The sequence below is a fragment of the Mirounga leonina genome, unplaced genomic scaffold (genome assembly GCF_011800145.1).
Source record: "Mirounga leonina isolate KUSES-001 unplaced genomic scaffold, KU_Mleo_1.0 Mir_180, whole genome shotgun sequence".
Classification (NCBI taxonomy): domain Eukaryota; kingdom Metazoa; phylum Chordata; class Mammalia; order Carnivora; family Phocidae; genus Mirounga; species Mirounga leonina.
The window spans coordinates 29546338-29573909 of NW_023270469.1; the positions used below are offsets into that span (position 1 = coordinate 29546338).

At 44.6% G+C, this 27572-nt stretch overlaps 1 protein-coding gene across 2 annotated transcripts in view; it reads right to left on the minus strand.

Moving 5' to 3' along the window:
- Window positions 1-27572, minus strand: part of FTO (FTO alpha-ketoglutarate dependent dioxygenase) — a 373021-nt gene that overhangs the window by 145041 nt on the left and 200408 nt on the right. Inside the window, exons 8-9 of one of the 2 annotated variants that reach the window (XM_035025199.1) lie at window positions 13144-13268; window positions 9003-12244 (exon numbers count right to left, since the gene is read on the minus strand). In XM_035025199.1, the coding sequence (XP_034881090.1) occupies window positions 12199-12244; window positions 13144-13268 (171 nt within the window). In that variant the 3' untranslated portion in view covers window positions 9003-12198. Of the gene's footprint in view, window positions 1-9002; window positions 12245-13143; window positions 13269-27572 lie in introns of those variants that run through there. The other variant, XM_035025197.1, reaches the window with a different exon arrangement.

Consider the following 27572-nt stretch of genomic DNA (forward strand, 5'->3'; position numbering starts at 1 on the left):
CTCTTGCCTGAATTCACTAGAAAACTCACAAATATCCAGGTATCGTGCTGCTATCAGCGCTCAGAAGGACACTTCCTTGGGAAAGCCCAGGGCCACTTTGGACGCAATCTCAGCATTGCATGTGGCCTCCGAACCCCCTCAACATCAGTCTCATTCTCTTAGTTACACAGCCCAGGGCTGATGGTCTTGCGTGTCTTTGGGTAGACGTGAAAATGCTCTGAAATACGCAGGGAGAAACCAACAGCTCAGGGACGAGGCAGAGCTGTGGAGCACCGTTCGTGCATGCTCTGCTCCAACTGGAACGGAGGTTCGGGACTTGACACACGGTCTCCGACCTCCCTGCCACAGCCTGTTCGCCGTGTGCTAGGAGATGCTGCGCTTAATACAGCTCCCGGTTCTCAGGGGCTCCTCAGAGCTCTCCAAGCGGGCCTAACATGCAGAATTTCAAATGAAGAACCAACAGCAGAAAGATCATTTATAGTAACTCTACAAACAAGCTAAATGAAAGACTTGTGTTCAGTCATTAAAAATAATAATGCTAAAGCCCCGAGGGCTGAAATGTAAAGCTTAGATGTCGTGTGAGGAAACAGAAAAAAAGAGTGTGTTTATTATCCCAATAAGATAACCTGCTAATTTATTTAGTAGGCAATTTTAGAGTATGTTCGTTCACAGTGAAATCTCACTTTATCAGATTATATGAACAATACCAACCACAAATAAAAGGCTCGTTGAAGCCCCGGGCCTTCCGGGGGCCGCCGTCACCCGGCCCAGGCCCAGAGTTGGTTATAGAGTTATCTCTCTCGCACTTTGCAGATGATGCCTAACATCATGACAACAGAGAAGAGGAAAGGTCTCCGGACCTGCCTCCCTACAACAAGTTTCTGTAAAGTAATGAATACAGACAGCTTGGGGACCATCCACCCGTGCTGCGTGCCTCCTCCTGCCTGCAAAGTGAAACCACCAGGGATTGGCAGAAGGTACTTGTCTGACAGGGCCGGGACAGCCTTTCTCCTCGGTGACAGCCTGGGCCTACCCTCTTCAGCCTGACCTGCCGTAGTTCCTTCACAAGGCAGCTGCCAGCAGCAGCTGCGGCTCCTCAGCGAGATGGATGGAATTTTCCTAACTAGTTCCCCAAGTTACATTTACCTTCAAGATAATTTATGAGCTGCTCTGGAGCCTTGAAGAGACAATATGCTTGCCATAAAATTAACTGTAACAGTCTTGTAGGTTATAATTAACACTGGGAGGGTAGCACCAACTGGATGAAACACATGGCGTAATTGATGGTGAAACTGGAAATGAAGCAAGCGAACAAAATCATTACTGCGCACGCTGCCTTAGCAAAACCTCTGCTTTCCGAGGGTTAATTACAATCGCCTTCCAGGGCCCGTATTCCGGTAGGGAAGGGGCCAGAGCTGGGCAGGGAAGGCGGAGGTTTTGCTGGCCAGGCCACGGGGCACCGGGACGGATGTGGAGGCTGTCTACAGTCTGGGAAGAGAGGCATGCCGAACGGAGAGCCGTGCTGAGCATCTGGCAGCAAGCTTCCTGGCGCTAAGACCGAGCCCTACACAGGCCTGCCTCATAGACATGACTTCATTTTCTCGGTAAATAGCATTTTTTTTTTCCAGTGAAGAAAAAGATATGGATAAAAAGAAGAGACTCGGAACTCCCAAAATGCCCTTCAAAAGGCTTACGATGTTTATTTAGAATACGACAGAACTCGAGCATTTCAACTTGACGTGGGCATGTCTTAGTGAAAAATGAAGATAAGTCCACTAAACCTAACGGTTTATTGAACTAAAAAGTACCCTGTCCAGAAGAGAGTATGGAGAGAAAGCTAATCAGAAAAGTGCCAATCATTCCCATCTTGGACAGAAACGCTAAACGATTCCTTTCGTGCACAGATACGAAGAGGCCTGATCGATACCCTGACAGCAGTGACTGTTCTAAACACACTGGAATCGCTCACATAATTTCAGTAAGTAATGTGAAGGCGATTGACCTATTTTTGGGTTTTGATTTGTTTGTTTTGTTTTCTGTCCTGAGACAAGAGGCGGAAACTCATTCTGATGTATGATACAACAGTGTCCCCTACAGGCCGGAAGGACTGTTCCTCCCCCCGCCCCCCATTACTTCCTCAGCTGAATGCAGAGTCAAACTTTCATCTGGAACCTGGAATACACGTTAGGGCGTAAACTGGTAAAATGCCCTGCGGACATCCCAAGAGAGAGTAAGATCATGACTCTCCGTGCGTGGTACATGGTTTCCTGGACAGAAACACACCGTATAGCTGGTGACGGACCCATCATAGAGTAGAAGCTCTATTCTGTGCTCCCCGTTCACCTTAAGGGAACCCACTCAAATCAGCCTTGACTCACCAACCCGGCCTCAAATTACTCCACTTAGAGGATTTACAGATTCTTGGAGGCTAAACTTTGATATTCTCATCGGCGCCCCTACTCCCACGTTCTAAAAGATTGTAACCAATATAAAAGAAGGACATAGCTATAAAGGTAATAATGTTCCTTGAAGAGACTTAAGGCAGGGAGATTCATAAAGCATGGGCTGGAAATTACTTCTTTCTAGAGAGAGGGGCACCCACAACAAAAAAGTGCCAAACACGTTTAAGTGCCGGAGGAAATACACCTTTACAGATACACACGTGCCCCTCTCCACACGGGGTAGGATCCTGGAAGGACTGTGATCCCTGTATTGCGGGACCCACATCAAAGAACTACATGAACTATGAGTGGTTGTAAAGCCCCGTTGGCTGCTCCTACAGTGGCCTTCCGCCCGGGTCTGAGCTGCGCCGCAAAGGCTTGACTTCCACTCCCACCATTAGCTGTGTTGCCTTGGGCAAGTCACTCTGCATCTCTCTGCTTCTGTTTTCTTGCCTCCTAAACCATTTAAAACCCTGGAACCTAGTGAATCCCCAATAAATGTGAGCTGCTATTATTACTAAAATGAGCACAACTGCAGGTTTCAAGGACAGTGGAGGGAGAAGGGATGAAGCCATCAGGAGGAACACCTACCCCACCTCCAGCTGCTCCCTGGGATCTAACTCACAGAGCCGCACCTTGTCCAGTGGGAAGGTGCCTTCCAGGTCACCTGGATGGAGCTGCTGCTCTTTTAGATGAAGTTGCTGGGACCCTGAGTGTCTGTGACAGGCCCCAAGTTAGTAGCCAGCTGGAGATAGGATTCAAACTGGAGTTCAGGCCTCTGTCAATTGTGTGTGACGGTGCTTAGCGCAGGACAAAATCCATCTAGTATGCATCCCTACGCCAATTCAGCAAGGTGGGGCCCCTACCACAAGGCTGGGGTTTTACGTGCGGGCATGCTCTCAAAGGATGAATGTGGCTGGGTTTATTCTTGACTTTTCTGTTTTGATCTAAAGGTGGTGGGCAATTTTTACTGAGCACCTAGTATGGTGCAGGTACTTGCTCTGGGGTGTTTTACATGGGATTTCTTCATCAGCCCTATGAAATATTATTTATCCCCTGCGCCAAGTTACAAATGAGAAAACGGAGCTTCAGAGGGGTTAGGTAACTTCCCTATAATTGCTTAGAGTTATAGACGTGTATTCTGCAATACAGTATAATAAATGCTGTGAAAGAGTTCAGGTCAGGATTCTGTGCAAAGAAAGTGGGAAGAGAGGGAGAACCCAGGCAACCCGCTCAGAATCTATGCTCCCAACCTCCATGCCATGTTAATGACATTTGCTCTGAAACAAAGCACCGCCCCCCCCTCCCCCGCCATCTATCATTGAGAACTAGATCCCTCTGGAAAGCAGCCCAGATTTTATCCCATGACCCATAATCACATAGAGATTTCTCCCCTAGTTCTCACCCCTTCTGGAGACAAATCTCTCCCTACCCACTTGCAGCGGAGCAGTCTCCCCCAACAGTGGCTGGGCGTATAATGAGGGTCACACAAGAACACTCCAGGAGAGCCGGCCACTTTCTTCCCTTTCTTCCCACTTTCTTTGCACAGTATCCTGACTGAAACTCGTTCACAGCCTTAATTATACGGTATTGCATAATACATTTTCCCTAGTCAAGTGTTACTCATCTCTATAACCTCAAGGCCTGTGATAGTGTCTGCTACCAGCTAGGCACTCGATAGATATTTGCTGAGTCAATGCATGACTGACAGGTCACTCACGGTAACCATAACCACCGCTTATTAACGACTGGAGTGCGTTAACACGTGCAATCCCCCACCCACCTCAGAGATAGGCACAGCTTCTCTCTTAAGAGACACTTGTGAGTGTAACCTGGCCTGAATTTGAGCCTTCCCAAAGCGAAGACCTCTAAGGTGACACCTTTTCTGAAAAGTCACTGGGAACCAGAGTGCAGATTGTCTAAGGAGAAATGAATGCTGTGGGCCCCCCCTCCCCAGCATGGCATTCCTTAGAAACTGGTATTCTGCGAATGGCTCACGCAAATACGACTCACCAGAACTAGGACAGCAAGTTTTATAACAAGTGATCGTTTTATGATGCAGGTCAGGAAAGAGAATGTTGTATCTCTCGACTGCAGGATCATATTTTGGTTCTACGGAGTGTCGTTGAATATGCAGGACACGGTAATTGACGTACACTTTTCGAAAGACATTTTCAGAGTCGCCCATAGGCACACAGCTGTCTGTCCTCCATGAGAGAGGCACTTTCATCGGTGTGCTTCCCTGGTGCATCCCCAGCACCCGGAACAGTGCCTGACAAACAGCAAGCCCTTAGTAAGTATTTGCTGAATAAATAAATGGATTCATCAATGCTTTTTCAAAAAGTTTAAGAAGCACTGCCTGTGAGAAATAGTCCGCAACCAATCACAGTCAGAATCTGCCAGGAGTGGAGCTCACACTGAAGCCTGTGTGTTGATTTTACAAATAAGATGTGCAGAAGTCAATTGGCTTTTGTCTCCCATAAAACTGCTCAAATAATGACAGTAACAATGGTAATAACATTAACAACACTGGCCTCCTTGAGATAAGTTGCTGTATCTCGGAAAAAAAAAAAAGGTAACCCTAGCTCTAGACTCATTTAATCCTTGCTCTAAATTTATACAATGTTTCAATTCCTACACATTTATGAGGAGGTTTTATGGAGTTACCAGGTTTTATGGAGTAATCTGGTTTGGACACACAAAGGACATTCTTCTGCTAAGGGCAGCAGAAAGTGGAGACTGCAATTATTAAAGGAGATGGGGCAGATGCATTAAAAAGGAGAGGCAGGGATGGCAACTGGCAGGCCAGTGCCTCCCTGTTTCTCCCAGGAAGCTCCTTCACTTATTCCTCCCCCAAGCCCGCAACCAAACTCAGCCAGTTGCAGTGGACAGCTACTGGACCCTGGACGCCGCAACTTCTAGCTCCAACTAACTCAGCCAGAAGGAGCAGCAGCCCCTCTCTCTAATGTGAGTGACAGCAGTTGCCATGGTCAGACGACTCCGTCACACGTTGTCTCAGAAGACAGTAACAACAGCCTCGTCATCCCCTAGCCCGTCCTCAGGGCTGGTGGTTCCACTTCGTGTGACCACAGTTCTCGAGGACGGCAAACAAGTTCTGGCCCAAATGTCAAGCCACCAAGGCTGATGCTCATCACTGCGCTGATACCAGGAAAGGCACATCAGGATATTAGCAGGTAACCAGCAGAAAGCAACTGCCTGGAGCAGGTAAAATGCAAACTGGAAGCCACATTTAAAAAAAAAAAAATGTATTTATTTCAGAGAGACAGGGAGAGAGAGCACGCATGGGGGGGTGGGGAGGAGCAGAGGGAGAGGGAGAGAGAAACTCAAGCAGACTCCATACTGAGTGAAGAGCCCGATGCGAGGCTCAATCTCACGACCCATGAGATCATGAGCTGAGCTGAAACCAAGAGTAGGACAGTTTAACTGACTGCACCACCCAGGCGCCCCTGAGGTCACATTTACACTCAACTTGCCCCTCCTGGCCTAAAAATCATCCTCTTGTGCAGAGAAACTGTTCTAGGGAGGCCTCTCCCCTCCCCCCAGTTCTAGTTCACTTCCAGGAACGGCAAGGGATCGGGAACAGCTGCCTCAGGAGCAAGACCCTGTCTGTTTGTCCTGGTCCCAGCTCAATTCCATGGTGTTCGCTTCTGGGTTCTTCCTCAAGTACCCGAATCAGCCTGCACACACAGCGTCCTTCCTCGCTCAGGCCGGAAGCAGGAGTCAGGGTGCAGTCTTGGGACTTAGACACCAAAGAACTATATATCAGAGATCTCTCCTCACATCCAATCTGTAGGTTTCCACCTCTGGCACGAGGAGATGAATATGCACCCAAAAAAGCAACAGGCCGGCATCTCAAATGGCCATTCCTCTTCAAAATTAAGAAGGAACTCAGAGTACTTATGAATACAGGAATGGGTTGAGAGGAAAGCTAGTCTATTCAGCCAGCCACTGAATAAATCTGAGTGCCAGGCACTGTTCTAAATGCAGGGGTCTGTGGTAAACGGGCACCAGGGTCCCTGCCCATCCAGGGCACTCCTCCTTCTAACAGAGGAGTGATCTGGGCTGCAGGTTTTGCAGTTGGTGAACAGGCAAATCCCCCACCCTCACCAAGTTTACATTCTTGTAGGATCGACAAAAAAAAAATGTCAAAACGAAATCAAGTACATATATAATACATATCAGGCGATTCCTTTTTGTAAGCTCCTAGCAAACTGTAAGTTCCCTTGGGGCAGGCTCCAGGGCTAAGTCATCTTCCAGGTGCCTGCAGAAAAAGAATGGAAATCTGCAGACTAGCCACTGTGTTCCCATTACCCTGTCCTGCCCTCCCCTGCATTCAACGACACATTATTTGAAAACTGATACTGTACCATGCTCATCTTTATATTTCCCACAGCATTTAGCATAGTTGTTTGTAAATAACAAGCACTCAATAAATAATAGTTCATCGCTAAACTGGATTGGATCGACTTGTCAGTTTTGTACATAATTCAGGCCAGTCAGGAGGCAAAAAGGAGAGACCACACTTCCACAGAGAGAACCTTAATGTGCGAGTCTTAGAACCAGAGCGGATCCACAGAAGTAATTTCCACAAACTGCTTTACTTGCTGCACCCAGATCACAGTTCTGACGCTGATTTGCTTTAGAAAAGGTTGCAACAGCTAGATTTTGGAACCCTAATGAAGATGGATCCATCCAAAGTGGATCCAGTCCTAGAGGTAAACAGATGGTAAAGGTTATGGTGACTATGGTCAGTGATAAGATGGTCAATAATAAAATGGTTCTCTTGTCCAGAAAAAGGGCTAACTTGGCAGGTTTTTGAGCTGACAAAGCCCAATATGGGGAGGACATGCATATAAAGCCATCTAGATCTAGCGAGTTCATTTTAACTGGAAGCAAGTAGTTCCGAAAGTTTTTCTAAGGAACTGCCATAAACATTTTTTAAACTGTTCTCAGCACCATTTAAAGGCTCCTTGGACCCAAACGAAGTTGTCTGTTACGGGACTATTGAAAATCCTATTTGAGCCTAGAAGTGGAGAAGCTGTACGTAGACAGTGTTTCCATTTAATCAGTGACATTCCCATCCAGTGTGCAATGCTCAGAGACGCTGTAACGGAGGAGATGTATGAGAAGGGGAGAAGGAATGGGGAGGGGGTCTCCCAAAACAAATAAGCGGGGCCACCTGCAAATAAACAAAGGGCCGGGTCTACCCAGGGAGCAGGGAAATGGGCCCAGCTGTATTCTCATGACAACTTCATTTAAAGCTCCCTTCCCTCAATATGCCACATACCCCTAACAGGCCCGTGAGCTCCTTCCCACTTAAAGGGGTAAGTGCTTACATAGGCCATGTTTTTAAATCCCCTAATGAGAACCTAATGGTCTTAAATAAGCACACGAAAAGATGTTCAAGACATCATTCATCATCAGGGAAGTGCAAATCAAAACCACAGTAACAACCCTAGGATATCTATAATCCAAAAAACAAAGGAAAGTAAGCGGCGGTGAGGTTGTGGAGAATCTGCAAGCCTTGTGTATGACTGCTAGGAGCGTAAAAGGGGGCAGCAGATGTGGAAAACAGTCCAGCAAGTCCTCAAGCGATGGTATGACTCAGCAAGTCCACTCCTGGGTTTACATTCAGAGGACCAGAAAACGTGCCACTCAAAAACTTGTATACAAATGTACACAGCAGGGTGATTCAGAATAGCCGAACAGCCCAAATGTCCGGCAGCCAGTGAATGGATAAACAAAATGTGGTCTAGTCATACAGTGGAATGTTACTTGGCAATAAAAAGGAATGGAGTACTTATATAGGGCTACAACACAGATCAACCCTGAAAGCACCGTGTGAAGTAAAAGAAGCCAGATACAAAAAAGTCACACAGTGTAGGATTCCATTTACATGAAATGTTCAGAACAGGCGAATCCACAGAGACAGAAAGTAGGTTGGTGCTTGCCAGGGACCATGGGGAGAAGTGGGGGGGTATTGAGAGTGGCTGTTAACAGGTCTGGGGTTTCATTCTGGGGTAATGGAAATGTTCCGGAATTGGATAATGGTGATGGTTGCACAATCTTGTGAATATACTAAAAAAAAGAGAAAAATCACTTAATTGTACATTTTTAAATGATTAATTTTATGTTACATGAAATTTTATATTTTGTGAATTAGTGAATTATATCTTGATTGGGAAAAAAAACCCGCTAATGGCCTGGCTTTCGTCTTTTTTGTATTTGCATCTTACTTAGCAAAAATTTAAAGGCACTGTTTCCAAGTTAAGCACCGTTCGTTCTACAAGTGCTCCTCAACTCCCCATGTTAGCCCCCACCTAGCTCTCGGTTCACTCTAACTCCCCCCAGGCAGACAAGGTCAAGTCAAAACACAAGATGAAACATACACTGACTTTAGATAATGTTTAGAAGCTTTTTGTTTCTATTTTAAATATAACTACCGTCTGGGTGACACTTGTATATGTAGACAGTGTAGTTTACCATAAGAGGATTTTCAATAGTACAGCAATTCTAGTCTGCAAAGATGTCTACAGTGAAATACTCTCCTGAGTGGGTTGGAGCAACTTGCCACTCTGTTGTGGTTAATGATGGTTCCCCCGCCTTCCTTTCCACTGCCTTCATGGCCCCTTTCTGGGAACTTGCTAGAATCTCATCCCCAGATACATGCTTCAACTGGCTGCCGAACGCATTTTCTCACGCCCAGTCTCTCACGCAGTGTTTTGTGTGTGGTACGTGTACGAAACATACAAAAATGCTAATGGACTCAACTCATTGTTTCAGAGCACAGAGTCACAGGCTGTGCCCGCCGTCTCCCAAGGAGCAGTACGGAGCTTTGTGAAGCCCGACGTTGCTGGTCGGAAGCCAGGACACTCTATGTTCACAGGGAGCTGGGAGAGAGCTTTAAGTAGATTACTCTTATCAATTAACAGTACGTGAACAAGCAGCTTATGACCCGCCCACTATTGGCAAAAATTAACATCGCTATGATGGTTCTTTGAAAAAGGAATAAAGAAAGGAAAAACCCCATCTACTCAATTAACATTATGTGCTTTTGTCTTCCTTTTACAGACAAGAAATCCCGAAGTTGTGGTAAGAACAAAACAGTGTCTGGGAGTGACACGGATATTCAGTATCCAAACATGCGTAATGTTCGGTGGCCAGAGGCTGAAGTGGAACGCAATTTTTTTGTAGAGCATTTTCTCAAACGCTTGATTTACCTACATTCGCTCAACTGAGCGAGCAAGCTGAAAATAAAATATCTGACTCTCATTCCGATGTGTTCAAGGCAAAGGAAGCCCATTCCTTTCCTTCGGCTGGCTACGGATAATTATTCCACAACAGACATGCCCTCAAAATTCTCCACAATCGAGGAAAGGCGCTACGGATTTGCGGAAAATAAACCAAGGCGCCGATGTTTTGCTATTATTTTATTTAGGAAAAACAACTCGGGCAGGGACATGGAGCTGTACCTTTTCTTCAGTGCACTTTTCAAATGATAATTTCTTCCACTGTCACCATTAAATCTTAATCCATTCCAGCTCCTTGCATGGGTCATTGAGTCTATATGTACTGCTGTTATTTTAAAATGTTTCCCCTTGGTAGGGAGAGAGGGGGAGACAAGACGTTGAGAGCCAGATGGGCCTTCTTCACAGTTCATTTATCAGACCTAATACGCGGGGCTCCACCCTCTTCTCTCTCACTATTGCGGTTAAACCTCCATATAATTTGGTAATCATTTTCATTATCAGAGAGTGACCCTCACGCAGCCTCACCCGGGACACCCAGTCCCTGCAGCTGCTCTTTTTCTGCCTTTTCCTACAGTAGACCCTAAGAACCTCAGGGTTTATTAGCTACAGACTGACCTTTGGGCTGCGGAGGTCAAGAAGGGGTCAGATCAGAGGGCTTGCCCAGTTCTTTAAAAGCTATAACAAGCTGTCCATCAGGCAGAGTGGACTGTATAAACAAAGCCAAATCTTCAGAAATTCTGTACCACTTCTGTTAACACTTACCCTGCATTCACACAGCTTCTCCTGATGTACTTTGGATCATTCAGCTCGGGGGAAGTGAATAGACAGCCCTAATAAGCCTATTTGGAGAGCCTTGTTTCTGGGATTACCGAGCTTGGGGAAGGAAACCCACGGCATTCAGCTGTGCCTCTGGAATCGCAGGGCTGTGTGACACTGTGACAAACTCGGTTACCCCGAGTCAGGCAGAAGTGACACTTTCCTCAAAAAGCTAAATTACGGGGAACATATGCTTTCAGTTTAAGAGACTTCAGGGAGTCCCAAACAATGGCTCGGCTCTTGGCCTGAGAGAGAGACAAGTATTTTAAAACCCAGTTACAAGTTCGGCTTTAAAATATTCTCCCTAATATCATTACTGCAGGGGAGCCTGCGGGGCGGGGGCGGGGGCCCTTTATGACAATGGCCTCCCACGAAAATCTCCGCTGACCTACATTTCTTGAAGTTGTACTATTCATAACGCATTCTCCAACATGCAATAGAAGGTAATTAGAGTCATCTGTATTTAACTTTCAGAGGAAAAAATTTCTATTATCTAATCTAACTGATCCCCTGATAGCTTTGATGAAAGTAAAATACTCTAACCTATTGCTTGGCCTTTGGCGAGCGCTAATTATTTTCTGTCAAAGCACATTTTTCCTCGTGTAATTCCAAAGTACACAATGGGCCAATCTCTAAAACACAGGCGGCTCGGGAAGCACGGTGGTGGATGTTTTATAACTTTCACCACCACCGGCCTGATGGCTACTCGGGCCAGTGCCCGGTTCCAGACGGTCAGGGGATGCTTTGATGAGGAAAAGAGAGGTGTATGGTAACAGTCTGTTTATACAGATCATATGGATGAGTCTTTTAGATAGGTCACTGGGATGGGAAACATCAAATGAGGGTGGAGAAGGGGTGGGGGGGAGGATTATGGTTATTTAATACTCTGAAGACACTTTTCCTTCTGAGCTCTCAAGACATGACCCTCTTGAAATTTGCTTTCAGGTGTTTAGTTTTAAAGGGGCCTGCAGAGTGTCAGCTGCTAAGCTCTTTCTTTTCTCCTCCCCTACCACAAAGGACTTGAGAATTTCTGTTTCAGATGCTAGACTCCATCAACTTCAACACTGGCTCCAGCTCCTGATTAAACTGTTAGCAGTAAGGGCCAGAAATGCTGAAACCAGACTTCCTTTAAACAGGCCATTTTGGGCATGTTGTCTGATGATTCGGTGTACTAGGAAATTATTGTTAACAAACCAAATGCACTCAACAGAAGACGTCCATCCTCAACATTTGGTCTCTGGGCTGTGCTGTCTTTGGAGGGATGGTGGGGTGGGGGTGGGAGGTGGTGGAAGAGAGATTACAGGGAAATTCCTTTCTTTCTCTCTTTCCTATTTAATAAGAATCACCGGGGGGGGGGGGATATAAAAGGTTAAACGCAGAGAAACACATCTTAGATGTCCCCGCACGGATATTCCAGTATTTAGTAAAATATGCATACTTTAATGAATATATATGCTGAAATTGGAATACAAGAAAAGTTAAATTGGAGATTATTTAATTACTGTAGCTGAAACTGTCATTTACTCTGATCTGACTACACTACAAAAAAGAGGGGAAGGGGTGAGTATCAAGGTGAATTCTGAAATTATTCTTTTAATGCAAGTCTGAGTTTTAGAGATAATACACATACCTGAGCAGCAGCTTTCCAACACCCAGTCGGAATGCACAGTTCATACTCTTAACTGTCTCCTTTCTTGGAAAATGCTCATCTTCAGCCTTGTTCAGACAAACCAGTTTTCATGATAACTGTTACTAGTAAAGCCACCAATTATTACAAACTCTGCTGCATGAACTCATTTGGAGAAATATTATGTCTATCAATGTTCTTGACTCCCAGGCACACAGGATTTTTTAAGCCTCAAATAAGACTCAGAGACAAAAATTCAGAATGATCTTCCTGATTCCTCTCCCTCTTGCTGAGAGACAGATGATAATTCAGCAATTTTTACCAAGTGCAGATCTAAAGGGTAACCCTAACGTTTGGGGGAAGTAGTTTCTACCTTCCACCCATCAATTGTTTCTCAAATAAGAGCAGGATAACAGAATCTAGAGTATGCAAGCCTCAATTCTGCAAAAACTCATGATTTATAGAAACTTTCTACCAGTAACAGCTTTCTAACCACAGGTAAGTCCATAAGCAAAGAAACTAGATTGAAGCCAACATAATTCCTACTTGGCCAATTCTAAAACTGGGATTTGATAAATCGACCACTTTCAAGCAAACTGCCTCTCACTGAGTGATGTAGGAGCACTGTGTGAATTTCCCAGACATCTGCCCTAACGAGGCAGCAATGTTAGTCTTTTAGAGCCGTGATTAAAAGGGTCCTTCGGCATCAGCTACTTCTATTCTGTTATGCTCAGGATGCAACCATTGATGCGAAACGTTACACTCGGGGATAAATCATATACACCTACAGATGACATCATGGCTTATTACAATTAATGTAGTAGGTACCGTGAGCAGGAGAGCTAACTTTGGCTGAGAGCATCTGTAACCTGCTGATTTTTCACAGCCCCTCCAATGAGAGGTGTAAGACCCATCGCGAGGAAGGGCTCAGCCAAATATGTCGCGGTGTTTTCAGGGACGACAAATCCCATTTCATCAGAGAACTGACCTGGCGTGCCACTCCCTCCTCAAGTTTTGACGTGTGGTGAGCAAGGCAAGGATGGCAGTCAGGATTTCAGTCCTTTGTTCCACGGGGACCCCCTCTCTTCTAACTTCACGAAGCACAGCATTTGTCTAGAAGGAATGGTCCAAAAAAAGAGAGAACAGGAAAAATTAATAATAAAAAAAGCCCATAAGCAAATAAGGACAGTAAATCAATGGCTTTTTTATTACAGTTCCCCTGCTAACAAATCAATACAGTAAATGATGGTCAAAAATGGCCAGCATATATTTTGTATTTAATCAATGTACAAGGCACATAAGGTAAACCCGAAAGCTCCATTGCCTTAAGTAACACATCGAGATACTGTGTGTTCTCACTCTAATTTCCTCAGTGCACCACCAGTCTTTTTCCTGGGAACTGCCTCCCATGAGCTATTATTAGAAATGATTTTCACGTATACTTCACTGTGAGTTGTTTGTTTTGCCTTTTAAAAAAGAGCAGTCTCTGACTTTCTCTCACTCTGTTTCCTGCCACCCAGCTGAGGATTTCTGCACTGCCTCTCCTGTTTGAATCATTAATTTCTATTTCCAGCCATGCAAGCAATTTTTTTTTTTTTTGGTTCACTCATTTTCCTTGCTTGTTGCAAATCAAAAGCTTGCAAAGAAAGAAACAATAAGAGTACTAAAATCAAATTCAGTCTCAATGAAGCCTTCTAGCTTTAAAAATCCACGACATTTCAAATGATATGTACAGGGATTCTTGTGCACAGCAGCCTTCCGATTTGAGGAAGAATCACTTACTCTACGGTCACGGGTACGGTCCTTAAGACAAATTAGGCTCACAGGTGAGTACAAAAACACTCCAGCTTCTACCAAGCATTGGAAAACGTCAGATGTTGCCTTTAGAAATAGTGGAAGCCCTACACATCATACCCCGCTCACCCTAACAAGGAGCATTACATCAAAACTCAAATCTGAAAGTGTCATTTCAATTTTATCTACAACTCACTCCTGTATGCTCGTTTTGCACACATGTGTTTTCAATGTGCAAATTCATGTAATGTAAGAAACAAGAAAACAATATAGAGGATTCTATTGGCACTTGAAATGTGAGCAAGCAAATGCCTTTCAAGTTTGAAGGCTAGAACTTTTCATCGCACGTATTTATCTTCATGTAACTGGAATAGAAATCTTGAGGATTTAGACATATTTTTCATTTAAAGTTGGTGTGGCTTCTTCAGAGAGGTGTTATACCCAAAGCAAATGCTAAAAGGAATGAACCTGTTACTTTCTTTGTACTGGTGCTTATTTGACTGATGCCACTGCCTTCATTCATTTAAAGAGCACACTCACCATTTTGTCCTCACGTAACTTGAAATTCTACTTCCTTACTCCTCTATGGCATTTGGCAGTGTATACTGAATGCCTTCCATGACAGCCTTGAGAAGAGGTGTAATGAACATCTGTTGTCTGGCTGCCTTCTATCCAGACCCCGTCCCCCTTTCCTGTAACAACATCAAACCTTCTCTTAGGGAAGTCTTTTATTGTATGCAGTCTTAGAGAGACTGCCAACTAAATAAAGTGTCCCGCTCTCTCCCATGAAGGATGTGGGCCAGGCCAACCTGATTCGCTCTTCCAGGACTTGAGACACTTAAGAAGAATGACAAAGAAAGGGAAAAATCTTGGAGGCCATTTATCAATTTCCTTGGTTCCTACCACCCATGGTCCTCAAAGTATTCCTGGTTTCCTGAACTTTCTGAGTAGAGATCATTCCTCTTCTTTGGATACCACGAAGTTATCCAATATCCTTTGAATCAAGTCCCATTTGGTTCGAATTCACCAGAATCTGTTTCTGTTGCTTACAGTCAAAAACCCTAACTGATACAGAAAGATAAGATAGGAAATAGTATCTCCTTTGTTAAAGGATCCAAGATAATGTGACTAGCACTAGCCCAGAAAAGGACCCTGATCTCTGCCTCCTGGGTCCAGAATTACATCTACTAGACCAGGCCATATACCCAGTTGGACACTCTGAGCTTCAAGGACAATGATATTATTAGCCCTCTAGCACAGGGAGGAACGCTCATATTCTCTAGTTGCTTCTCCTGCATGAAGCCCAGGCTCCAAGTGGCTAAAGCAGGAGTTGCAAATGCAAATACCCACCAGAGCCAGAAAGGTAACATGAATGAGTTAAGCAAGATGACCTGATGAGAGCCTGTGCTCTGCGCAAAAAAGGCAGTCACTGTTCAGCAACAGCCAACTCTGCCATTCTGAAAAGCTGTCTCGATGGTGCCGGATTCGTGAATTTTCAAAATAAACAAGAAATCTGTCTTGATTTTTTTTTTTTACGTGAGATCTCCTGACTTGTACATGCTGGAAATTCATTTTTTTAAACTGTTAAAACACCACGCAGCCAAACAAGAAACGTCAGTGACTGAACAGAACTCAGGCAGCTGCTCACTGGTGACCTCTAATGTAAAAGATGTCTAATTTCGGAGAGGTGCCGGCATCAGTGGGTACTCTGGCCACAGCAGCGCCCCTTGTCTGTGATGCCCTACCTCAAGTACTTAAAGTTGGAAGGAACCTCAGAAAGTCTTGTGGTTTATCACTATGTCTATAGGTACATAGTATTTTACCAAAATAATAAGCAAAATGTTTCAAATAGAAAAGTACACATCCAAGAGGACTCCAAGGACATAAATAAAATAAATTCTCCTTGTGACTGTATTAAAATAACTTTTTAAAAGAAGTCATTTATCTCCTCTTTACCTTTTGCATCATTTAAGTTTTATCCAGAGGCCCTTGGTTTCCCTGATCAGCCTCTGAGAGGCGAAGGAGAAAGGATTTAAGAAAGCAAGTTTCACAGTGTCAGGGACCCTGTCTGTTTACTTCACTACTGCATCCCAGTGCTTGCCTAATGATTTTTTATAAATATTTGTCAAATCAGTAAATAAAGAAGGAACTTGAAAAACAAGTATTGCAAAAACTAAGAGCAACAGAAGACTGTCTTTTGAGACTTTACTATTAGATAAACTTGTAAACTCATACAATAAACTAAGAGACAGTTATGTGCTTTACCAAGGTGCTCTCTCCACTTGACAAAAGGCTTCACTTCGGGGCGCCTGGGTGGCTCAGTCGTTAAGCGTCTGACTTCGGCTCGGGTCATGATCCCAGGGTCCTGGGATCGAGCCCTGAATCGGGGTCCCTGCTCCGCGGAAAGCCTGCTTCTCCCTCTCCCACTACCCCTGCTTGTGTTCCCTCTCTCGCTGTCTCTCTCTCTGTCAAATAAATAAATAAAATCTTTAAAAAAAAAAAAAAGGCTTCACTTCGAGGTCTATTTAAATAAATAGTCCCACTAGTGCAGAGTCTCCTGAACTTCAGTCATTCTAGCACAGTCTCAAAATTCTTGCCACGTTTGTGAATGAGGTATACAATATTTGATATTTTTATTTCAAATGACCCACATTTTAAAGTATAAAATAAATTAGCTTCAAAAGAAAATTGGAAAACCACTGGTACCTGTCTTAAACGAAAAGATAACTGCAAAGGGGCGCCTGGGTGGCTCAGTCGGTTAAGTGGCTGCCTTTGGCTCAGGTCATGATCCCAGGGCCCTGGGATCGAGCCCCACATCGGGCTCCCTGCTCAGCGGGGAGCCTGCTTCTCCCTCTCCCTCTGCTGCTCCCCCTACTTGTGCTCTCTCTCTCTCTGTCAAATAAATAAATAAAATCTTTTTTTTTTTAAAGATAACTGCAAAAATAATATATTAAAAACAAGGCTAGGGGCAGCTGGGGGGCTCAGTCGGTTAAGCGGCTGCCTTCGGCTCAGGTCAGGATCCCAGGGTCCTGGGATCGAGCCCCGCATTGGGCTCCCTGCTCAGCAGAGAGCATGCTTCTCCCTTTCCCGCTGCCTGCCGCTCTGCCTACTTGTGCTATCTCTCTGTCAAATAAATAAATTTTTTTTTAAGATTTTATTTATTTATTTGACAGAGACACAGCCAGAGAGGGAACACAAGCAGGGGGAGTGGGAGAGGGAGAAGCAGGCTTCCCGCGGAGCAAGGAGCCCAATGTAGGACTCGATCCCAGGACTCTGGGATCATGACCTGAGCTGAAGGCAGACGCTTAACAACTGAGCCACCCAGGCACCCTTAAATAAATAAATTAAAAAAAAAAAAAGGCTATATGTTGATTTCATTCTAGATAGACGTTGCTTGCTGAAGGCTCTGGGACCGAAGCCTACTGTGTTGTTGTGAATGAGGCCATTAACAAGTCTTGGTGAAAGTTAAAGACACGAAGACCTCCTTGACACAAAGATGGGGACTTAAAAGGAGCTGAAAAGGGGGTCCACTTTCTCAGCGTGATCCCCACTATCTGCGGAGTCCTGGAGCGCCACCTAGTGTTCCCGTGGTTAACACCCATGGTCCACATCCCAAGCTCTGGATGCACCACCTTACTACAATGATTTTCCAACACTTCACAGATAAACCTCTTTTTTCCCCAAATGTATTCTTACAGGGAACTCAATATATAAAACAAAACAAAACTGGAGCAGTTCTCTTTGAAGAAGCTGCTATGGAGGACCTAGAATCTCTCTTTGTCATGGGGCATCTCTTCAAAACCCCAAGGAACTGTGAAACACAATTTGCCAACCTCAACCCAAGAGCATTTAAAATAGCATTCAAAGTTTTTAGGGCACCTGGGTGGCTCAGTTGGTTAAGCGACTGCCTTCGGCTCAGGTCATGAGCCTGGAGTCCCAGGATCGAGTCCCACATCAGGCTCCCTGCTCAGCAGGGAGTCTGCTTCTCCCTCTGACCCTCTTCCCTCTCATGCTCTCTGTCTCTCATTCTCTCTCTGGCAAATAAAAAAAAAAAAAAAAAAAAGTTTTTAAAGTTTATACATTGTTGGTGGGAATGCAAAACACTGCCATTGTGGTAAGCAGTTTGGCAGTTTCTTACAAAGTTACACATACACACTTAACATATGACCCATCAATCCCATTTCTGGGGATTTAGCTAAAGAAATAGAAGCTTATATGCACACAAAAACTGGTACAAAAATGTTCATAGCGGCTTTACTCATAACTGCCCCAAACTGGAAACAACCTCAATGCCCTACAAAGGGTAAATGGATAAACACACTGTGGTACATCCACACAAAGGAATACTGCTCAGGAGTGAAAAAGGACAAGCAATTGATAGACGCAGCCACTTGTCTGAATCTCAGTAATACTGAGTGAAAGAGGCTGGTCTCCTGAACCATGAGAGATGATGGACTCTGAAAAACAAACTGAGGGTTCTAGAGGGGAGGGGGGTGGGAGGATGGGTTAGCCTGGTGGTGGGTATTGAGGAGGGCACATTCTGCATGGAGCACTGGGTATTATGCACAAACAATGAATCATGGAACACTACATCTCAAACTAATGATGTAATGTATGGGTATTAACATAAGAATAAAAAAAATAAAAATAAAAAAATAAACAAAAAAGAAAGAGGCTGGTCTCCAAAGATTAAACACTGTGTGATTCTATATACTTAACATTCTGGAAAAGGCAAATTACAGGGATAGAGAACAGATTAGTGGTTCCCAGGGATCAACATAGGTGAGGGTTTGTTACAAAGAGGCAACATAAGGGAATTTTTGGAATGACAGAACTATTCTGTATCCCCACTGTGGTGGTGGTTACGTGAGTTTATACATATGTTAAAACTCATAGCACTGTATATCCCCAAAAGTCAATATCATCATATGAAAATCTTATAAAATTTAATTGTTAAAATTCATTTTCATCACATTTTTAGGACCACAAAGAATGCAGAAAGCAAATGTACATATAAATACATCCAAATAAGTAGTGAGTAGGAAATAGAACTATATCTAGATTATGAAACAAATTCTGTTACCAAAAAAAATCTTTTCAAGATATTAGAAAAGGATGGGTGAATTTAGATTGAGCATTCAGACCCTTAATTATAGTATTTCATAAAATTTAGAGTGAAAAGAAGCCATTGCACAAATGTTAATTTCAGAGTGTCAAAGAGCATTCTTTTGACAAGAATTAACAGTGATATTTTTCTCCTTATACTAGTGTTGGCTCCTTAAGGGTTGACTTTATGCAGGAAATGTTAATAGCCCATTTTCCCAACAGTAGTAACACAGAACTGTCTTCAAACAAGTACCAATTTTTAAACAGTCTCCTGTTACCGAAAACACTCCCTCTCCTCTCCTCAAAATAGAAGGCAAGTAAATCAGGGGTTTAGAAATCATGCTCTGGGGGTTAGATTTCATTTCATTAGTAACTCTTTTTCAACAGAAATTGATGAAAATGCTGGCCTATCAGGAAAAGACTGGCAATATTCTTCAGGCTGTTAGCTGGGTAGATCCCGGCTGTCACCTCCTAGCTGTGGGCCTTTATCCCAACTGCAAAATGGTGAAGACACCAGAGCCTCTCCATAGGTTCTTGTGAGGAGGAGGTGCCCAGACATACTCCACTATGATTCGTATTGTTTCGAACTCATGAATCAGTCTCATGCTAGGTTGTACTATTTCAACGAAAACATTCCTGCCAGTATCTATGACTTCACATGGAACATTTGAAAAGGCCATCAGGCAGCCACTGAAGGATCACCACCAGAAGAACCACTGAAGGATCACCACCAGAAGCAGCCTCTACCAGGAGCCAGAGGCACTTGCATCCCCCTAGTGGTAGAAAATCTTTACCCTCTGCTGGCGGATTTTATTTTTAGAGTCAGTGCTTGTCCTCCTTGACACCGTTCTCTCTCAGGCTACCATCCAATACGTGTCCTGACCTTCTTCATCTCCTCTGGGGGTTCCTCAACTGTTGCTGGCCCAGGGCAAGAGCCCTGGTTCTCATCTGAAGTCTTCTGTTTGCTCTCTCTGGGAGTGACCCCCACCTCCAGTGTCTCTAAGGTTCCCCTGTAGACTGATGACTTTGAACAGATCATCTCAGCCGAGCTCTGGCCCCATATAGCCCCTGACTGCCTATCTCTTCTTAAATATACCCTTCAAACATGGAGTCTCAACCTCAGCTTGCCCACATCTGAACTATCATTGCTTTCCCATCGCTTCCCTCTTCATCCACCTGCTCCTTCTCCTGTATTTCCCTAGAAGGGCGAATGGCACCACTATCAACTCCATTGCCCAATCCAGATGGCTAGGGCTCATCCTATTGGCCTCCCTCTCCTTTCCCTGCACTCCCAGTACCTAAACTTTAAATCCTGTCATTCCTCTCTGTTCAATATGACTCAAACTTATTTTTTCCCCACTGCCACAGGCTAAGTTCAGGCCCATCTCTCGTCTGGACCATGAAGTGGCATCCAAACTACCCTCTCTCTGAATCCATCTCACCCCCTCACGAATGTTCCTCCTCCAAGAGGGCTATCTCAGGGTCAAAGGAAACAAGGAGCTTCAACCTCCAAAACCTCACCTAAACCAGAGTAGCTCTGTTCATATATGCTTCATTTGTTGTCATTTGAGACCAAAAAGAAACCAACCAACCAACAAACAAAAAACCTTAATTTTTTTTAGAAGCCAGAATTCTTAACCTGACCAAAATAACCACACCAAAACAACACTCCTGGTCACTTCTCAAATTTTATGTCTTGCCATCTCCCAATCCATTTAGAACCAATGTCAGTTCCCTGAAAATACATGGCTGTTCTACATGATACATTTACTTGTTGTATAACTGGCCAGTAACTACTAATTCTTTATGAAACACGGAAGGAAGGGAGGGAGGGAGGGAGGGAGGGAGAGAGAGAGAGAGAGAGAGAAAGAAAGAGAAAGAAAGAAAAGAAAAGAAAGAAAGAAGAAAGAAAAAGAAAGACAGAAAAAGAAAGAAGAAAGAAAGAAAGAAAGAAAGACCTCAAATAACACCTCCTCTATGAAGTTCTCCATGAACCGAATCCTTCCTCCCAATTACATAGAGTTGGTCACTCCTCCTTACGTGGCACTGCTGAACATCTCACAAACCATGCCACGCTCTGTTGCTCTTATTTACTCACTGGATGCTTCCTCCTCCAGAACGGGAGCTCTGTTAGAGCAGTAGGCCCCTGCCCATTTCCTCCCAGTACCCTCCAAGGTGCCTGCTTTGGCACTGTGTCATGAAAACAGATTCCTGAGAGATGCTTGTTGAATAAATGAAAGCAAATGACATGCCAGAGCATGTCTGGTAAATAAGATGAACAATCAAGCCACAGAGTACTATTTGAGATCAAAAACAGTATGTGAGACAAGCTCTGGTTGGATGCAAACTGTACCTGATGAGAATTCTAAGAAAAACGTTGTGGAAACGATTTTTAAACAATGGCATCAAGAAAAATAAGGCTATGCAATCCCCAGGTGACCACATAGAAGGGCAATACATATCTGGAAGGATGTATCTGAAAGTACATCTAAAAGTTTTACTACACTGGGATCCCATGTAATCTTTCCAGACCCTCCTAATAAGCCAAGAAGTCTCATTTTCTCCATTTCAAAAACAAAAAATCTACTTCAGACTCTGGCAACCCACAGTATCCTAAGGACCTGTAAGAATTCCCCAGTGTTTTCAGCTTCTCCTGGCTCAAAACTTTATGCATAAAGCCAAAAAAGAAATCCACAACCAGAGAGGACAAGGAAGGAGGGAGGAAGGGAGGGAAGGAAAGAGGTTGACTGAGAATGAAAAAAGAAAAACCAAAACTCTAAGGTTCTAAGAAGCCTCGAAATTGGGGCGCCTGGGGGGCGCAGTCGGTTAAGTGGCCAACTGTTGGTTTGGGCTGAGGTTGTGAACTCGGGGTCACGGATCCAGTCCCATGTCAGGCTCTGCGCTCAGTGGGAAGTGTGCTTGAGATTCTCTCTCCCTCTGCCCCTCCCGCTCATGCTCTCTCTCTAAATAAATCTTAAAAAAAAAAAAAAAGCAATCTCAAACTTTGGAAAAAATCTCCCAAGTAGGAATTTATTCAATTAAAACCAAGCAATTCAGCTAATTCTTGGTGGATGTATTTGTACATTCAGTCATTGCCAGTATGTCCTAATTCTGGGGTACCATAAGGAAAGCACACATGGACGGACATGCCATCTACAGAATTTGTAGCATACAAGGTTTTTGGACAGGAATCACGTTGCGCTTTAAAAGGAAAATTACAGCATTTACTTCTTACTAATAATTCAACAGAAGTCATTAATTCTTTTGGTTCCTTTCTGAGATGGGGTAACAGCTTCTGAAACTCTGTTTTAATCCATCCTTCTTACAAATCAGAGAACTCTGCCTAAGGAAATGCACGGAAACGCAAGGCATTCCACAAACATGGCTGGTAATCCCTCTGCTTTAGTTCATTTAAAAAAAAAAAAAAATCTGCTGCTGTTTTTCCCATTTCAAAAGCCATATAAACACCAGGATGCCAGAACTGCATGCCTTTCCCGCCTTCCCATCTCCCAATCCTCACCAGCGCCAAAAAAGCAGTACCGTCATTATGGGGAAAATGCCCCGCCGAACACTTTTCACGTTAGGGCTGTATTTCCCCTCTGCACACACAAATTACTAAGATATGCTCGGACTGATAAAGAGGGCTAAAGGTTCAACTTGTGAAGAAACTTGGTTTAAGATGTTATCAGCTGGGAAAGCTATTTCCTCACATCAACACTGCCACGGGCTGTCAAAAACCCAACCAGGGCTCCCCTCTTCAAAAGTCCAGGAACACTTTTTTTCTCTTTCTTTCTTTCCTTTTTTTTTTTTTTTAAAGAAGAAAGGCACAGAACCCACCGAGATAGCCTTAGTCCCATCAAAGAGAGGTCGATCTCAGGTCTTCCTTCATTTACTGATTGTCAGTTTAAGACGGCTCTTTTGTGAGGCCTCCGGAGCTCAGTGCTGAGTGATGCCTTCACATTTGCTAAACTGGACTGGGCACCACCGACGATCTCTAGCATGCTGGGATCCAGAGCCCAGAAGAACAAATAAACACGCCTTGCAGCCTTTTTGCCGACTTTATCTCCCTCTCCGGGAGCAGGAGGGTTTTGGGGGTGCTAATGTTTACACAATGTTAAAACTTTCTTTCCCCTGTTTCCTGAATTTGAGAAGACACATCCTGGATGACCTCGGCTGAGAGATAACACCAAGTCACCGCTGGCTGCCCCGTCTATGGACTACTTCAGGCTGCTGTCTCCATCCCGCCCCTCCCAGCCTCCGCCCTTCAAGGCCGGCTCAGCAAGGAGAGCAGGAGAGGAGCTAGACCGTCTTGAACGGAAGGCACAAAGGCAGAAGTCTCCAAGAGGCTGCCTACAGAGCAGCCTTTTATTTTAGTCCCACCTACAGATCCACTTGATTCAGTTCATCTCAAAGACCCACTTGATTTGAGTGAACATTTCAGCAGAGTTTTTGCCAAAGGAGCCTCAAAAATGTACTAGTAAGCCATACTCTCGCCTTTTCCCACCATGTGCTGTTGAACTAAGGGAGCTCCCGGAGAGTAATCAAGGATGATGCTGGTGGGCAGAGGATGCTGGGAAAATGCTCCCTTGGTCAGTTTCCTCATCTGTGAAGGGGTGTCTGTAAGAGCACCAACTACTCTTCTGATGATCACATGAGATAATCCGCTTCGAAAGCACTCTGCACAATGCTTGGCACGCACAAAATGCTCAATGAACGCTGGAGACCTGTCATCAGCAGCATTATGTGTAAAAAAAATTGGGGCAAAATGATCCCAGAAGATATGGATCCCATTTATATATATATATATCCTAAAATACCACAGCCATGAATCTGAATAATTACTGAGTTGGTTTTTTTTCCCCCAAAGCACTTTCACAGGACCTCCCATTTTTGTCCTCCTACCAACGCAGAAATCACCATAGCTCGTGTGTTTCACGAAAAGCGCAGGAACCACAGCAGCCGGCCGGGTGCCGCACAAACTCTCAGGACCGTCGTGGCGGTGACCGCCGGAATGCCCCGGCTGCTGGAGGGAAGGACGGCCTGCCGCACACATTTAACATGGGGTGCTGGGTCAGCGAATGGAGGCTGGACCTCAGAGCTCCAGCTGGCAACGCTGGTGTTTCGGGCGATGGCAGAAAACCGCCCGCATATTTGTCAAGGAAGGGAAAAACAGAGAAAGCAAGGGAGGGAGGGAGGGAGGGAGAGAGGGAGGAAAAAAAGAGGAAGGCAAAAAGAAAGGAGAAGGAAAGAAGGGAGGAAAGAGAGAGAGAGAAAGGTGAAGAGGGAAAAGGAGTGTTTATAGAAGCCAGCTGCTTGGGCCCTGGCGCCAGGAGCCCCTCATCCTGCTATTTCGCGCTTGCAACCCCACTGCTCCCGCTGGCACAGGTACAACTAAATGTTGACTTCAATGCTTCAGAGAGCACTCGACGGATTTTGTCCATGATTAATTGCCAAAGACATGGCTGGCCATATGGAACAGAGAAAGCATCAAGTAATTCATACTTCTGTATGTGATCACTTGGCCCCTGTTGTTTTAATGTACAGGAAAGAGCTAGTATAGCACAGCCCTGGTGTCTTGCCCCCGACAGCCCATTAAGAAATCTCAAAGCACCTAGTCGAAGTTATGCTGTTGGCTTTTCAATAGCAGCCTAATAAAACAGAAGCAAAGCTTTCCAACTAGTCTTAAATCTTTCACATACAGTACATTAACTACTGTGGCTAAAACAACGGGCTTCTTATGATAGGAAATGGGATTTGATTTCTAGTCTCTGCATACTTACTGAAAGCCTTTTTTTGACCTTTATGGAGTTTACAAAATCATTGTTCTTTTCCCCCCCTGTTTTCCAAGTAGCCTAATAGATTCGTTTGCTTCTGCAGAGTCTACTCTTAGTCACTACTGCGCGCGGTCTAGATCATAAAGCTGATTCACACAGAGGTGGAAGAAACGGCGTAATTATTCTTACCAAGAGAGCCCAGGAATCGTTCTGGCTTCTGAGGCACTAGCTTTCTTAAAAAACCAGAAGACAACGAAAGCTGTACACCAGGGAGGAAAGCCTCACAAACACACTCTTATCACACTCCCCACCCCGCTCCCTTTCCCATCACTCTGTGAAATGAATCCATTCGATGTGGGGAAAAAAATACCAATTTATTTTCCAGATGCTCTACTGTTGGCTCTGGGTGACACTCTACGCCAGGCAAAAGGAGAAGGTGGAATGCTGGTGGGCAGACCTCGGGTGCAATGCTGTCCCCACTTGCAGTCTACTAGCTCTGTCCATTACGAAAATCTTTGCAGACTGTTATTTTCAGGTTGAGGGGAAATGCATATACATTTCCGTGAAGTTTTCCTTTCCAGGATTTTCAAGTGACAGCACTAAAAACTGTAATACCATCATCGGTAGTTTCCTTTGTCAGGTCGGAGGTGTGTTGGCCGGGGATGACTGTTGGCACTTTTCACGAGAAAATATTTATACAATGTTTTATGTCTGAGGATTTTTAGGTGGTGAAATTATCCTCCCACCAGAAGACACCATATACGGGAAATTCCACTTGACTGCCTATTCATTAGCAGGAGTGTAATTGCCCCTACTGTTGAAGTGAACTAACAGCCCATTTAGAGCTCTAAGCCAATGGCAATTTTTTCTGCCTCCCCGCCGCCTCTCCTTCCTCGTAACATGCTGGTACTTTCCAGGATGAGCAACTCGACCAGTAAACAATTCATGAAACAGAGGGCAACAGCAAGAGGCTCGAAAGAAAAAAAAAAAACACAAAGGCATTGAAACTGACTCGGCAACGTAGCAATGAAGACACCCTGCGAGATTTCTACAAAGACAAGAAGCCTTCTCACCCACCATTATATGATAGATATTTCCTGTTTTATTCATGGAATGCTCCATGGGGTATGATGGTAATGTAATTCCTATTTTACAGATGGGAAAACTGAGTTTGGGGAGCTGAAATGCCCCAGAATAACACACACCTCAGGGGCAGAGGCATGAGCATGCGAAATCTTTGCATGTCTAGCTGACTGCTCACTGCAGTGGAAGCTCTAACAGATTATATGTAAAAGTATCATATGTAATATATACATAGAGATAGTGAAAAGAAATTCACATGAAAGTATCTTCCTGAAATCTCATCCATGGAAACAAACCCCTACCTTAGCTGCCTTGCTTCGAGAAAGAAATTAAAAGGTTTAGACTACAAACACAGCACACAGGGATACTCCCTGGATCCAGAATTAAATGTGGACATCTGCATACATCTCACATAATGAACACGAGAATGACAGCGGGCTTCTTCCCAATTACTTCCCAATTCAGCAGTGCCTTGCCTTATCTGTGTCTTTTCATCAGAAACTATTCACTCCACAAATAAAAAAGCAACAATTCTCCCAACCGTGGCACAACATACACATGGCCCCCGACTCCCAGCCACCGCTTCTAAGAATCTCCCTGTGCTAATCTAGTCGTTGGCCTAACTGTTAATTGGAGGTGAAGAATGGCTAGCTACACCGAGCACTCCATAACTGATCCACTGGTGACGTTTGGCCTAAAAGTGGCTTAGCTGCTTCCCATCGTTGGGCAAGTGAAGAGTTACCCAAGATCTCCATCAGATCAGCTTTCCCCTTCCCCCAAACAGCAGTAGCACAAAGGCTGAAGGGGTCTGTCATGCACACTGGATTATATGAAGTGTAAAACATTGGGGGAGCGGGGAAGGGGAGGGGAGGCCTTTGAAAGGGAACGGGGGAAAAAGAAATCACACTTGCAAGAGGATCCAGCTGACAGCCCAGTCCCTAACAAGTGAGACAAGTGAATATGTTTGGAAACATTGTGAATGCAGGAAGAGTGCGGGCCCTTTGTCTGCGGCCCTACAGTGTGTCTTTAACCCAACTGCTGCCTGCATCACTGAACATATGTTTTCTACACAAGAACTGAAGCAGAAAAGGCTCTTTGTTATAATTCACTCCTTTGTATTTATCCGTCCCACCCACCACCCCCCCGCCCACCCCCACACTCAGTAACATCCAAACCAAAGCCCTGGTGGAAACTTTAACTGCCCGTGAGAGTGAGGCCAGAATGCCCAGCCGGGACCCTTCTCCTGCCCCCCAGGCCTAGAGAACTGCTCTCCTCACAATGGCAGGAGAAGCAAGAGGGTACATTTATTTAGGGCCTACTATGTGCTCGGTGTCGCAACAAGCATTTTATCCACATCATCCCATTTAATCCAACAGTCACCATTGTATGAGGCACCTTTATTTTAAAGATGAGAAGACGGCAGCACCACCGAGAGAGTCAATAACCCCCAGAGCCACGAGGGAAGAGTTGTTTTAGATGTGTGGTGCTGGCAATGCTCTGGGGGCATTTATCAAACAGGGCGACAGAGCTGGAGAGAAATGTAGATGTAGGATTTGAGAATATGGGAAAATTTACACACACACACACACACACACACACACCCCATTCTGCCCTTTAAACTAAACATCACTGCATCTGAGCTGGGAACCGGGCGGTACAG